The following is a 15,203-nucleotide window of genomic DNA, read 5'->3' as shown; positions in this document are numbered from 1 at the left end:
ACCCGGTTGATGTGAATATAGCTTCCCCCATTGACTTTGCATGTTTAGAAGATTGCAAAGGAGATCACATGACCCCGGGACACTGCAACCGTCATAAATAGGAGGCAGTTGCCAAGCATCTGAATTTTGATCACGTGGCCATGGAGACGCTTAAATGAGAAAAACGGTGAGAAGTCACTTTTCTCAGTGCCCTTGTAACTTTGAATGCTCAACAAACAAACTGTTGTAAGCCGGTAGTGTATTTACTAATACAATTAACAGCAACCACTTACAAATGTCAAGTTCAAAGCAGGACTCAATCACACACACACACAAACAAACACACACACACACACAAACACACACACACTTACTCCCACAGCAAAGGAAGAAAAGCACAGATGTCTGTCAAATCTCAAAGCCAGATTCCTACACACCATTTCAATAAATCCACTTGGTCAAAAGTTATTCTCACAACAGATAGCAGACAATTTCGGATTCTGCCCTGCCTCTCCCCCCAAATCCCTGGCTCTTATTTACCTTCCTTCCCCCATCCCATAAAGGTTCAGATGGCAGAGCTGCCTTGTGTTTTCACAGCACACAAAACTAGCCCCGACAGGTAAACAGACTTTGTCCCTGCCAGCGGTTACAAAGCAGGAAATTTATCCTTGCAATCCCAATGAACGACTTTCCAAGGGGAAGCAAAGATTGTCTTAGGGAGGGGGGGGAGACCAAAAGGAGCTGGGGTGGGGGGGGGAAGAGAAGAAAACAGAAAAGGCAAAGGAGAGGAAGGAAGAGCAGGGAGAGAACAGGTGGGAGAGCACACTTAAAGGGAGAGTTCGAAGGGCTATTCCATAAATGGAAAAGGGCAATATGGCTGGGAGGAGGAGCAGACATGTGGCTGAAAAAAAGTAAGAAGGAACACAGTTATGTGTTGGATTTGTTCAAGTGGCAAGCCAGGTTTACATTCAAGTTAGCAAACCAGCATTAAAAAACCCCCAAAGGTAAAGGAACACAAATGTTAATGAAGAATTTAAAAACCTGATACAAAAAATAAATAAAATAAAAATAGTTCTCTGGAGATTTCCTAAATCCAGGGGACCAACCTGAAGAGGGGAAGGATTCAGAAAGTCCATGAAGGATTTTGGCCTGGAGACCTGAAAGGTTGAGAGGCAGTAATTCAGACTATTTGGCCCTAGGCCACGTAGATTTTTAAAAGTTAGCAATACGGGTAAGTCTTCAACTTACGAGCACAGCTGAGTCCAAAATTTTACGCTGTAAACCTTTCTTGCCACAGTTGTTAAGTTGTTCAGTTAGTAACACGGTTGTTAAGTGAATCTGGTTTCCCCATTGACTTTGTTGGGAAGGTCGCAAAAAGGGATCACGTGACCGCGGGATAAATGCATTCAAATGTAAATTGCGTGGCCATGGGGAGGCTACAATGGTCGTAAGTGTGAAAAACGGTCATAAGTCTGTTTTTTCAGTGCCGTTGTAACTTCAAACGGGTCACTAAATGAACTGTTGTTAAGTCGAGGAGTTGTACTGTCTTAAATTGGGGAGGGTTAAACCATGATTTCAGATGTTTGAATTGGACAGATTAAAGCCGCCGTGAAGCCAGGAGCAAATTCCAATATATACATAACAAGGTCTATTTCCAAATGAAGTCAGTCAGCACCAATTTGGCCAGCAAAGAAAGTTAAGCAAGCATAAAAGGTCTGCTAACAAATGCTGATGGGGAAAGAGTCAGAGACAATCAGGGTGTCAAGAACATAGGAAGTGAGTTTATTATAGCGTGGCAAACCATATCTGTGTCACTCTTAAACCCGGAGAGGAACTCGTCTTGCTTAGCCCAGGATGAAAGCAGCAGGATTTGAATCTGGGACTCGGCAGCTTATAGAGAAAACAGGTGCTGGGTCATGCATCAGCCCCCTCTTGAACGCTGCAGGGTGGGACGGTGGAGACCCCAGAAGTGGGGAAGATGGGCATCCTAAAGGGGGGGGGGCTTGAAAGGTTGCAATACTGTTGAAAATCGAAAGCAGGGCCCGACATCAGCAAGAATTAGGGGGAAGCAAACAAACCAGCAAAACTTGCAGAGCAAAAGAGAAAGTGATAGAGAAAAGGGATGGGGCTGGGGTGGGGGGAGGAGAGTCTTTTTCCCCATAAGGAAGAGAGGCAGCAAGCCAAAAGGGGCAAGGATTGGGGTGGGGGTGGAGAAAGAGGGGGGGAAGGGGTGAAACTCGGGGCTGAATAGGGAGCCCACATTAGAAGAGGAAGATAACCAGAAAGGGGGGAGAGAGGATTAAACAGGGGAGGGGGGAGAGGGAAGGAGAGCCAAGGGGGTTAGAAGGAGGAGGGGAAAGAGAAAAGAGCCCCCTCCTCCGGCTGCCATGCCCGGAAAGGGAGACCAGGAGGGAGGGGGTGGTTGTCAGGAGGTGGGGGGGAGAAAGTCCTAAAGAGAAGAAGACTCCCCCCCCCACGAAAGGAAGGAACCTCAGGAAAGAAGAGGGGGAAGACCCTCCCCAAAAAGGAAGGGGATGAGGGGGGACGGGGAAAACACCTTAGGAAGGGCAAGGAAGGGGGAAGAGAAGACCCCCCCCCAAAAAATGAGAAGAACCCCCCCAGGAAAGGAGAAGCAGAAGAGGGGGAAGGAAAGGGAGGGGGGAGGACCCCAAGAAAGGACAGGAAGGGGATGGCAGGCAAGACCCGCTAGGAAAGACAAGGAACGGGGAAGAAAAGACCCCCCCAGAAATGGAAGGGGGCTGGGAGAGAAGAACCCCCCCCAAAAGGAAGGAAAGGACCCCCAGGAAAGGAGAGGCAGAAGACGGGGAAGACCCCCCAGGAAAGGAAAAGAGGACGTGGGGGGGAAGGGGAAAGGGAGGGGGAGGACCCCAAGAAAGGAGGGGAAGACCCCCTCAGGAAAGGCAAGGAAGGGGGGTGCAAGACCCCCCCGGAATGGAGAGGCAGAAGAGGGGGAAGATCCCCCCAGGGAAAGGGAGGGGGAGGACCCCAAGAAAGGAGGGGAAAAGGGAGCAAGACCCCCCCCTTCCGGCCGGCCCCCTCACTCACCGCCCGGGCGGGAGGGCGGCCTGCCCGCTGCCCCGCTCGCTGGCTCGCTCCTCGCCGCCTGGCTGGCTGCCCCGTCCGGGCCTGACTGGCCGGCCTGCCCCGCGCGCTCCGGCCCGACCCCCGCGCGGCTCCGGCGCTTCCGGCTTCCTCCCTTCCTCCCTCCTCCTCCTCCTCCTCCTCCCCCTCCTGCCCGGCGCCGCCCCCTCCCTCCCTCCCCCCGCGCGTCATGCAGCGCCGACCCACCGCCCGCCGTGAGGGCCAGGCACCCCCCCCCCACGGCCCTCGCGCCCGCCACGTGACCGCCGGCGGGCGGGGAGGGAGCCCGGCGCACGCGGGGCCCGGGCCATAGAGCGCGCGGAGAGGGAGAGGCGCCTCGCCGCACCATAGAGAACCGCGGCCGGACCGGCCCTCACGTGACTGCCGGGGAACACGTGGCTGCCCTGCCTGAATTGCTGCTCGAAGGCGTGAAGTTGGGGGAGGGGAAAGGCGGGGAAGACGCCCCCGCCCCGCCAGGTCGGACTGTCACTATGCGGAGGAAGGCTAAAGGGAGGTGGGCAGGGATACCAGCGTCTTTCTTGCAAGGCTTGATGACCTCCTTCTGTACCTGAAGGCAGGTGTGGACTTCAACTCCCAGAATTCCCCGGCCAGCAACCTTGGTGATTTTAAAACTTGTGGACTTCAACTCCCAGAGTCCCCTGGCCAGCTGACTTTAAGACCTGTGGACGTCAACTCAATGGAATGCATTAGGAATAGGCTTGGCTTCCTTCTCCTTCTTCGGAATAATGAATGTTGCAGTTCATTCCATGTGCAAAGGGCTGTCCCTTGGAAGGAAAATGACCAAAAATCCCCTCTATTTGTCTTTAGATGATACTGTACTGTAAACACATGTAAAAGTGGAAATCACAAAGGTAACTATTGTGATTTTAAGGGTATCCCTGTGTCTTGATTTTCTCCTCTTCCGTCTGTTATAATTTAGTAACGATGAATGTTTCAATGCATTATAGCATCTATTTTGCCCTCCTATGCATCCACCAGATGGGGCTCAACGATCAAAAACGCACATTGACTGGAGTAGTTCTGAAAGGAAAATGACCTAGAAAAATCAGAAAGTTCACAGACAGCTGCCTGTCTTGATCGGATTCAGCAATGCCGGCTGGGGAATTGTGGGAGTTGAAGTCCGTGCATCTTAAAGGTCGCCAAGATTGGAAAACGCTGGACTGTTTGGTTAGTTAGAATCATGTATTGGGTCAACCCAGAAAACGGATCAAGTATAATTTTAGGTGGGAAAAAAAAACGGGTCATTTTCCCCTTTTGCTGGCAGTGAATTTTTTTTACTTTAAAGCAACCAATCCTGTCAGCAGATTTGGACCCAAGCCATCCATTGTGCAGCCTGGAAGGATTGCAAGTCCTTGCCCACCGGGGAAAACCACACAGACGTGTGTGTTCAAATTGATCACGTGTGCAGCTGGGAGCCGGAAGCACCTCCAGGCGAAACGGCTTGAAAGGGGGAGCATCATCGTTAGTCCAGCCAATTGAACAGCTGCCAGGGTAATGTTTTACCAGAGGCTAAGGTTTAAAGTTGGTCACAGGGGCATGTTTGTTCAACCAGAGGAAGGAGGAAGTAGCAGTCCAGCTGGCCTGAAAGTTTTTCTTCCTACAAAAAGAACGGGGAGAGATCAAAAAGCATAGCCAGCTCCAGAAAATATGAAGGCTTCCTCATTCTTTCCACCTGCAGTCTTTGCAGGAGGCGGGTTTCAGCATGATAGTTTGGCAGTGTTTCTCTTGCAGTGGTGTCTCCATTCCTAGACCGGAAGGGCCCTTCTTGAAATCCTTGCTTGCCTCGCTCTTGTCTGGATGACGATCCTCTGCTCGGATGGGGCTGCTCTTGAAGGTTACTTGGAAGCCGCAGCTGGTCTAGAACACAGCACCCCAAGAACTTAACCGTATGGGCACCCCTCTGTGTTCACCAACTGTATTGGTCACCAGGAAGATTCTGGGCATAAGTCAAAGAGTGCTAGTTACGACCTACAAAGCCCTCCATGGCTCAGTGACCACTTATCTGTGGGACCTCTGGTCTCCAACTGCTTGCATCCAATTAGTAAGAGCTGATGGGTGGTCATGATCCAGGGCCCATCGCTTAAAGAGTATCCTCTTAATCAGTGGACTGGAGGCTAAAACGAGGGGTGGGATTCAGCCAGTCCGCACCACTTTGGCACAACCAGTAGCTAATTTTTTGTGGCCCAGGCCCAGAATGGACTTCTTCACGGTTGCAGCATCCCCACAATCAGGTGATCAAAATTCAGATGCTGGGCAACTGGCTCATATGACAGTCGCAGTGTCCCGGGGTCACATGATCTCCTGGCAAGCAAAGTCAACAGGGAACCCAGATTCATTTAACAAATGGGCTACTAACTTATCAACCGCAGTGAATTGCTGAACATCTGTGGCAAGAAAGGTGGTAAACTGGGGCAAAACTCCGTTAACCAATGTCTCACTTAAGAACAGAAATTTTGGGGTCAATTGGGGTCATACGTTGAGAACCGCCTGTAATTGAAAACTCAGCTGGGCTGACTCTCAGTTGTTGAACCTGAACTGCTCATTTCCCCACTGTATATTTTAACACAAGTCTTTCAAAACGCAGAGTACGTAATCAAAGAACCGAGACACAAAACTAAAGTTGTGAGAGTTTATTGCATATGTAACAAAAATGGACATGACCTTCCCGGGCCCACCCTACTACACAATCACTGTTTATTCCAGCCGGCTCCATAACACATTAAATAGAACTAGCATTTCTTTTTTAAATACTTTGATTTAGACATAAAATGAAAAAAAAAAACACATTAGTGTACAACTTTTTTTTTTTACAAAATAAAATCTGCAATATAAACGGTGAGAAGAGTAACAAGGGTAGCAGCAATATTTAAAAACCCAAGACATTACAAAAGAATAAGTTAAAAAAACACATTATAAAGTGGTTAAAGAATGGATAACAAAAAAAAAAAAGTTATCGAGAGGGGGGAAAAAAAAATAAAAAACCCGAGAGACTTAAAACTGCATTTCTGGAAAACTTCCTGTGCTCTACAGTGCAGAAATACTGGGTTGTGGCTGAGAAAGGGAGAGGATTTTAAAAACAAGCTGCTGAGGCCTGAGAACTAATGTTAAGCAAGCAATCCCTTTAAAGCAACAGCGTCCAAACTCGGCAACTTTTAAGAGCTGTGGACTTCGACTTCCAGAATTCCCCAGCCAGCCATGCTTGGCTGGCTGGGGAATTCTGGAAATCGAAGTCCAGAGGTCTTAAAAGTTGCCGAGTTTGGACACTGCTGCTTTAAAGCATCAACAAGCAGGAAGTTGGTCCAATTTTGACTCGGAGCTGGTCCCGCCTTTCCAATTCCTAACACTGCGCAAATGCTGATTTTCCTGCATCCCTGAGGGCATCAAGGCAGATGAGGCATTTCAGGGCAAGTAAACAAACCAACCAAAAATGCAGAGAGAGAGAGAGGGATTTGCATCACTGGACCAGGCGCAGCTGAAGGTCCTTTCAAGAGGCTCTGGGTGAGATAATCCGTCGAGAAATTGGCCCTTTTCCCTCTCCCGCTGAACTGGCGTCACGGCTAAACTACAGGTTCCTATCTCCTGGTGGGAAAAGCTACAAATGCTTATCAGAGGGAAAGCTGCAAGGAGGAGGAGGGAGTTTCATGCTCCACCCTCACGTAAGCTTTACTCACAGTTTTCAAGGAGGACTTTTGAGGATCTGCTCCAGATGATGCTCGTGATGGGTGAGAGCAATGCCAAGGCAACTTAACCTTCACGCTCATGGATTCTGTCCTAACCGTTGACCTGTCCCAAAGCTTTCAGCAGAGGTGGTCCCTAAGTCTAGCCGAGGTTTGAAGGGGGAGGCTAGGGTGGTGTCAGAAACAAGTCCACGTCTAGCTTGCTTTCTCCTCCCAGCCCCAGCTGAAGACCTTAACGGAGAGACCGGCAGCGCTTTCTTAGCTGAAGAACAGTGACACCTTTAGAAGGCAACTGGAGGAGCTGAGCAAAACTAAAGAGCTATTTCTTCTCCTCCAAGTTACCATCAGAGAGAACCCATTCTGCACCCTGCCGTCCGATCAGCCTTCTAGGGCAGGGCTCTCCAACCTTGGCAACTTGTAAGGCTTGTGGACTTCAACTCCCAGAATCCCACAGCCAGTTCTGGCAGCTGAAGGCCACAAGTCTCAAAGTTGCCAAGTTTGGACACCCCTGTCCAAAAGCTACCTTTTAATGCTAGATGCAGACTGCCACAGACTGCCTTTTGCATTTCAAGTTGCTTGACTTGTTCACCGTCCTCCATTTTGGGCGTGGCTGAAGCACCACTTAACACCGTTCAATGGCTGGGAAACAGACTGTGCAAGTCATTTTAGTGGGAGCAGAATTCACACCTTTCTGATTCTTTAGAGGCTTAAATTCCAGTGGCAGGGTCAATCATGACTCAAGTATATCATCTTGGAAAATGCTGGTAGATTTCTGCTGTCCAGAAGTTTGCTAAGGTCCTTCAAGATCTGAAAAAGCCTCCTTGAACTAATCCCCTCTCAGATTATCCGCAATGCATTGGAATGGCCTCATAAGTGCAAACGAATCCCGGAAGGACATTGCGAGTCAGTTGTTAAGTCAACCACAAAACCCAATCGTTTTGCCACACGGTGCAAATATCACAAAGGTAGATTTGCTTTCTCAAATGGAATTCTGAAGTTTTCCGTCGCCGAGAGTTACAGTCAACTGAATAAACAGGAAGAAAAAACAATCCGGGGATCTGGACAAGTTATCTAATTTTGGTTTGTCCTATCACAGTTTAAAGCTATTCTCAATTGGTTGTATAAGTGACGATAGAAATATCCTTGCAGACCTGACAGAAACAAGCAAAAACAACCCCACACCAACATGACCCACGTATGAAGTTCTGACACCTGTTAATATGCTTCTTTGCAAAGGAGGAGGAAGGAAAACTCTCACAAAGTGTCAAGGTTACACCTGATGGTTAGTGGAATTTCTGACCCCCGAGAAATGTTATCTTGTTAACAATTACCGGCCTTCTTGTTTGTGCAAATTAAAAAGAAGCGTTTTGACAGGGGGATCTTATCACTTGGATTCTTCCATCCCCTGGAAGTTGCATGGAGGGCAAACAAATTGGTATCAATTGTGAAAATTGTGTCGGGGGACTGGAGGGAAAAAAAGAGAGACGCTGGAAACCGTTGTTTGGAATACTCAGTCTCTACAGGCTAAGGCCTGTGTTACAATTCCTTTCACAAGAGCCGTGCTATATTCCAGACGGCTCAGAAATGGAACTGGATTCCGTTTATCTTTGCTATGAGCTATTTCCTGTGGAAAGAATTTCGGCCGTTTCACATCACAATGAAAGCATTTCAGAAAACAGAGCAAGAAACAGAGAAAAAAAAAAAGGTGGTGGATTTTCTTGAGAATCTGAGCCCGTGCCCTGCTTTCTCTGTAATAGATGCCAGGGATCGCCAAAAGAAAAATGGAAAATTATTCCAAAGAATGAGTCTATCTCCTAGGCAAAGGAGCCCCGCAGAAAGAAAAAGAAACGAGCGTCGTTCAAGATGGTTTGATTCTCCTGAATTGTTCCTCTTAAGAGCCAAGTCATCTCATTCACAGGAGGAAAAAAAAAAAAAAAAAAAGCTTCCTGACCAGGAATAATAATCCTCAAGTTTTCCTATGCTGACAGAGCTGGGCTCTGCTAGGTATTCCTTAAACGGGCTTTCCTTGAAATGTGCTAATGAGGAATTCCAGTGCCATTTATTTTATTTTTATCTTTTTGTCTCCAGAGCTTCTGGATCCTACAAGGGCTCAGGGTTGCGTCGAAGACAAACATCCACAGACATTTATCAACCAAACTCCTCGGCAAACCAATGGCAAAGATACTCAACTACAGTTTGAATCTCCTATAAAAAAAGACCACAGGTCGTAGACCTTATCACAATATGTGTTACAAATCTAGCAGAATTATCGCGGGTAACCGAAACCAAGCGCTGAGCCTGGCTGCCTGTTTTTGTGGTTTTGTTTTGTCGTTGTTGTTTTTTCCTGGGAAATGGAAGGAAGGAAAGGGAGGGTTATTGTCACGAGAGGGAGAAAGTTATGTTTGGGAACCTCCAAAATAAAAAGCTTCCCTCTTCGCCGACGCCGTTCGAAGGAAGGGGGAAAACAGCCTTTGCAACCCCTAGTTGTCAAGCAAACACTTTGGACAAAAAAGAAGTTCACAGCAAGCTTCTCCTTACAGCTTTTTCGATTTGGTGGTCCGTGAGCTCAGCCATGTCGGTTTCCTTTGGTTGCCTGGTCACTCTACCGCAAAGCCACAGGTCTCTTCCACGGCGGTCACTAGCTTTTCATAAAGCTTCTCGTAAGACTCGTAAGGCGGAATGTCAATCCGATTAAAGCTGCAGGAGGTTAGGGAACAAGACCCAAACAGGATGCTTTTTTATTCAACAAACTGATAACACAGGCAGTCTCAACTTGCAATCATTTGTTCGGTGACCTTAAGGGGCTTAGGACTGTGGGAGATGAAAATATAGCCCCTCCTCGTATAATGAGATGAGGCTGGAGCAAACCTGAAATCACAGTAGTGATTTAAAACAAAGCTTTAGCTGCTTGCTATGTTCCAAATTTTTAGCCAAATAAACTCCTGAACCTTAAAGTTAAGAATGATGGTTTTGGGCTGCTGTCTCTTGTCTTTTTCAGGGTTTTTTTTCCACGACAGGACCACTTTTCACGGTTACGGCCTTTGCAGCCTCCCTATGGTCCTGTGATCCAGCTTCAGATGCTTGGCCACTGGTTTCATTTTTATGACCGTCACTGTGTCCCAAGGTCACGTGAGACCCTTTTGTGACCTTTTGACAAGCAAAGCCAAGGGGGGAAGCTGGGTTCACTTCCCAACCAGGTTACTAACTTATCAGTTGCAGTGATTCTCTTCACAATTGTGGCGAGAAAGGTCGTAAAATGGAGGCGAAACTCACTTAGCCAATGTTTTGCTTAACCACAGAAATTACGTGCTTCACTGTGGCCGTAAGTAGGGGACTACCTGCCCCACCCTCCCTCCTATTGAAGATACATGCATAGCGAAGCCTCCTCTGCCCATATTCAGAGAATTAATTGGTTTAAGGGTAAGGCCGAATAAGGCTAATCTGGACTCACTTGTTTCTTTTTACATCAGAGTTTGACAACTTCCTCCAGCAGAAACAAACCACATTCTCACAGCCCGGTCTGCTCCCGATTCGCAGTCACGCCAAGGGACTTACCAAGTATGAGCTTTTGGGAGGTTGTCTGTATTTGCATCTATCAAGTGGATAGTGAACAGCCTGGGTCCTGCCGCGCCTGTAGAACCTTGCAAATAGACATTCTAGTTAAGGCCCTTCAAAAGCCTGGCTATTTTATCGCCCTGCCCTGACCTCTGGTGACCTCCCATATCAACCAAGCAGAGAACAGGAACTCGGGACTTCTGTTTTAGGGGTGTGGACACACCTGAGTGCTAGGAAGAGCTCCTTCCCAAGGCCACTCTCTCTTGGCCCAAGATTCTGGAAAGCTGCTGCTTCCAGAGCTGTTCAGGCAGAGGCCTGGAAACATCAGGATCCTTAAGGCTTTGATTGGCTGCCAAACTGTCGTTTTCAACAGGGCAGAGATGTTAACGGATAAGGAGTTACTGCGTTAACTAGGTGTAATTCAGGTTTCTGTCCTCATCCACCCCACTTCTTTTGTTGCAGTTGTTTTTCTTTTTTTTTTTTAAAAAAAAAAAAGAGCACACACACCCCAGTACAAAATCCATCTCTGACCTTTTACACTCAAATGGGTAATCTGAATCTTGACTTGATTCAATGTTAAGGCAGCTTGATCTATATTGGAATGGAATGGACTGGAATAGAATAAGAATAGAATAGAATTAGAATGGAATGCAGAATAGAGTACAGCTGGAACGGACCTTGGAGGTCTTCTAGTCCAGCCCCCTGCTCAAGCAGGAGAACCTATACCGTCTCAGACAGGTGAATGTCCAATCTCCTCTTAAAAATCTCCAGTGATGGAGCGCCCACGATTTCTGGAGGAAAGCTGTTCCAGTGGTTGATTGTCCTCACTGTCATATATTTTTCCAATGGAGGATTGGGTGGGACAGTTAGAAAGATGGAGGGAGGGAGGGCCGATTGACTGGCATGGAAAAGCAGATCCCCTGCCCAGCTGCCTCTGGCCCAAGTCTGCTAACTCAGCCCCCCGATCAGTCACCTTGCAAAGCCTTGAAACCCTGAAGGGGGACCCGCGTGGAGCCCGTGACAAACTGGAGCAGCCGCGCTCTCCTTTCCTCATCAAAGGCTTCCACCGCTTGCCAGAACCACTTGACGATATTGCTGTCGGCCATGCAGTGCTTCAGACGCGTGTTGGCTTTCCAGTCATTCAGATCAATCTTATCTAGGCCACCAATGATGAGCTGGGAATCAGAAAGGTCCTTTTTAAAGCAGCAGGTGCCAGGACAACACGGGATACCGCATTCATACTTTATCACCCTTGACTGCTCTGCTACTGACAGTTTTTGAACAGACTTTCCATATCCACAACTTATGGAGGCAAGCCTTTCCACTGTTCAATTGTTCTCACTCTCAGGAAATTTCTCCTTAGTTCTAGGCTGCTTCTCTCCCATTATGCTTTTTAAAACAATAATAAAATAGGAGATTTACTCTGGGCTTGGCTGTTTAGCTTTGTTAACCGCTGCATAGAGGACAAATAATGTTTAGATAGTATGCAGCGGAGTCCCCACACGATTTTCAAGCAGTGTGCATACTGCTCTACCTTGGCAACCAAGATCTGTGAATTTCAGCTCCCAGAATGTTCCAGTCAGCATGTGTGGACTTCAACCCCCAGAATTCCCAGGCTAGAAACTGCTTTCATGAGCTATTCTGACATCTTTGAAACCTATTTTACTCTTAAGCCAGTCATACGCTCTGAAAAAAAAAATCTTAGAAAATTGACTCAGCATAAACAAAAGCACAACTGTAACTTCAGCGTTTTCAAGGTGGAAGCACTGAAATCTCCTAATTCTTTACCAGGATTTTAATTCCGATTCCAATTCTCTACCAGGATTTTGATTCTACATACTCCCCCATTTTCCTTAGCATCTTCAGGAGATCTTAACAGGAAGGAATTTTTTTTCCGTCTATGAGTTTTAGTATGGAAACTGCCCCAAATTTGCCAAATCAAGGCCTCTAAGTTAAGAAATATCCTTCAAAAGTAAGCTTTCTAGGCATTCTTCCTCATCTTTGGACAGAATTCTGTTTAACACATAAATTCAGAACAAGGAAAATATATGTAGAGCTATTTTCGCTTTTGAGGCTATGTGAACTGCAGCAAGAGCTAGTTTGAAATATACAATACCTCAAGTTCCTTGTGGTCAAAAGGCTTCAGGAGGTGCTGAGGAATAAGTTCATTAAAACCTTTTTGAAGAGCCAGGAATTGGGCTTCAATTCCTCTCATGAACCGCCAGTTTACGTACAGCCTGGGAAACAGAAAAATAAATCTCAGAATGACTACAGAATTACTACTGGAATGGTAAGAATTTTGCAAATGGGTACAAAGCCTGTCCCCAAAAGAAGTCACAGGCTGTCTAAAGAAACAAATCGGGGCACCTGACATATTCTTTCTTGTTCTCCTCTGTAACGGAAACATTTCTTCCATTCGGCTTGAGTTCGTGTTGCAGAATTCTGCCAAAAGCATTGTGTTCCACACAGAAGGTATGGTCCAGAACTGGAGTGATGTCATTCTCTCTGTCAAAAAGAATGCAATGTCTACAAGTCATTTCTGCAAATGAAGAGTTTTTTAAATTATTTATTTAGCCAGACCTATTGAACCATGTAATTTTAAGAGCAGAGTTCTCTGTGGCTGATCCATGCTTTAGTAAGCAGTTGTGCAGCCGTGCGGTTTTTAATATTCCTCCTTAGAGAGGGAAAAAAAAATGTAGAGAATACAAAACCAAAAAAAAAGGTATTTTCTGATCAAATTCTGTCCCCAAAGATATTCCTTGGATGCACTGTTGGTTGACTTCCAGAAATGCCCAGAAATTTAAGAGTTTCTCATGCCTGTGTTATGAGTGAGGCTGAAGATTAATTTTAGGAATTACAAGCAAGCAAATTCAGAATCACAGTTCAGCTGAACAGGTTTCTAATGAAGTTCAAGGATTACTTTCTCCTATCAAGCAGCTATTCAGAAACGCCACTGCTGATTGCTTTATAAAAGTAAAAGTTTTTTGGAAGTTCTTACGTAATAATAATAATAATAATAATAATAGTAGTAGTAGTAGTAGTAGTAGTAGTAGTAGTAATAATAATAATAATAATAATAATAAAAAAAAAAGTTGGAAGGGACCCTGGAGGTCATCACGTCCAACCCCCTGTTCAAGCAGGAAACCTTATACCATTTCGGACAGATGGCTGTCCAGTCTCTTCTTAAAAACTTGCAGTTCACTGCTTCTGGAGGCAGGTTGTTCCATTGGTTATCTACCTTGCCAAAAGCAGCTTTAAAATCTAGGTAGGCACCAGTGATTGAGGTCAAGAAATCTTTTTCATTTGAGCTGGTCCTCCTGACCCAATCAAAACATTATACATTATTGGACAGAATACTTACAAAATCCAGACTAAGCTCTTATGTAGCTCTGGATCAACCGATTCCAAGTCAGATAACTGGATGGGTTTGCCCAGCAGCTGTTTGTAGAAAGGGACCGTGAAACCCCCATTGATGTAATGCCCGTGGAACACGGCCAGCCCCATAATCCGACCGACAAAGTGGAAATAAGACAGATGATCCTGAAAAGATATGCCAACCACCAAGAATTTCATTCACTGCAAGGGATGCCAGCACTGGCTGTCTTGGGGCTACACAGTTGCCTTTAGCTGACGTAATGGAAGTGCCATTTCATTCTTGCAAATCCTGTAGCTGAGAAGCATCAGCACACCCCTTGAATCTGGTATATTTATGCTCTTCCATTCAGTACAATTTTGTGGGGTCTTTTTTTTTTACACTATAAGAAGACCTGAGTTTCTTTACCTCAGCAACATTTAAGATGGACTTCAACTCCCAAAATTCAAATTCTGGGAGTCGAAGTCCACACATCTTTTAAGTGGCTGAGGTTAAAGAGATGCTGAGACAAATTTTCACTAACCAGCTGCTTATAAGAAGCTGGAACAATCTTTGTCTTCAACAAACTGAACAGTTAAAGGGAGGCACTCCTTGGGAAGATAACGTTGACAGGAATTCTTTAACCCAGTGTTTCTCAACCTTGGCGACTTGAAGATCTATGGACTTCCATCTCCCAGAGCTCTGCTGGCTGGGGAATTCTGGGAGTTGAAGTCCACAGATCTTAAAAGTGGCCAAGGTTGATGAGAAGCACTGCTCTAACCCATTTCTATTCACAGCTTCACCTCTCTCGAACCCTTCACAAATGAGGCCAACCCCTGACTATACTCAGTCCTTTTCATTTTTTGCATTCGGGAATGCACGTGTTTTCTTGAAGATGTCAAATAGCAACGTTCTTGCACAGAGACGTTGTCCTTTTGGGGAAATTGTAACGGACAAATCGGGGAATGATTTTATTTTTTTCTAATTAAAATACAGAATGATATCTTTACTGATTCGGTTAATGCTTACTCCGCTCAAAAGCAGCTGTCTAAACATCTTACCTTTTCAAGAAGGGTGTACTTCAGCCATCCGTGAGCTGTTTACCTGTATCTTGCTTTACCTCCAAGAGCTCCAAGCAGCATATTTAGCAAGCCCTCTTTTAATTTTAACTTAACCACAGCCCTGCAAGGTCGGATAATCTAGGACAGCGGCTTGTGTGAAGAACTTTTGCTACAGATGGCCTTGTGCTTGGATCTTTCCAATTCAAGGCCAGGGACTAAATTGCTATGTTTTACCAGTGCCACCCCAATCTTGAAGGTTTTTTTTTTTTAAATGACTTAAATTTAGGATCGTAGGAAGTCCAATTCTAACCCACTGTTAGACAGTAGCTTAATCTAGATACACAGTGAGCTGTTAATATGTGCCTATGTTTATTTGAAAAGATAAATTCCAAGGGGCTACATAGGCAATTATTATTTAGTGGGACGTTTTTCAAACAGGGGTGGGCAACTATAGCA

At 46.1% G+C, this 15,203-nt stretch overlaps 2 protein-coding genes across 5 annotated transcripts in view; both read right to left on the bottom strand.

Moving 5' to 3' along the window:
• The window catches only part of RNF216 (ring finger protein 216), a 51,087-nt gene extending 47,884 nt beyond the window's left edge, over window positions 1–3,203 (bottom strand). For both annotated transcript variants that reach the window (XM_039360426.1, XM_039360428.1), the window contains exon 1: window positions 3,046–3,203. The gene's annotated coding sequence lies outside the window, so the exon portion shown is untranslated. The remainder of the gene's footprint in view (window positions 1–3,045) is intronic.
• Window positions 3,204–5,717: 2,514 nt separating this feature from the next.
• The window catches only part of SMURF1 (SMAD specific E3 ubiquitin protein ligase 1), a 38,573-nt gene continuing 29,087 nt past the window's right edge, over window positions 5,718–15,203 (bottom strand). Inside the window, exons 13-18 of one of the 3 annotated variants that reach the window (XM_039360327.1) lie at window positions 13,696–13,874; window positions 12,702–12,839; window positions 12,451–12,571; window positions 11,308–11,509; window positions 10,335–10,419; window positions 5,718–9,476 (exon numbers count right to left, since the gene is read on the bottom strand). In XM_039360327.1, coding sequence (XP_039216261.1) covers window positions 9,377–9,476; window positions 10,335–10,419; window positions 11,308–11,509; window positions 12,451–12,571; window positions 12,702–12,839; window positions 13,696–13,874 — 825 coding nt within the window. In that variant the 3' untranslated portion in view covers window positions 5,718–9,376. The other 2 variants (XM_039360328.1, XM_039360329.1) reach the window with 2 other exon arrangements.

This window comes from Crotalus tigris, unplaced genomic scaffold, assembly GCF_016545835.1.
Source record: "Crotalus tigris isolate CLP2741 ecotype Arizona unplaced genomic scaffold, ASM1654583v1 scf7180000019173.45859301935:6455823, whole genome shotgun sequence".
In the NCBI taxonomy this organism is placed as follows: Eukaryota; Metazoa; Chordata; class Lepidosauria; order Squamata; family Viperidae; genus Crotalus; species Crotalus tigris.
This window is presented reverse-complemented; position numbering and strand designations above follow the sequence as displayed.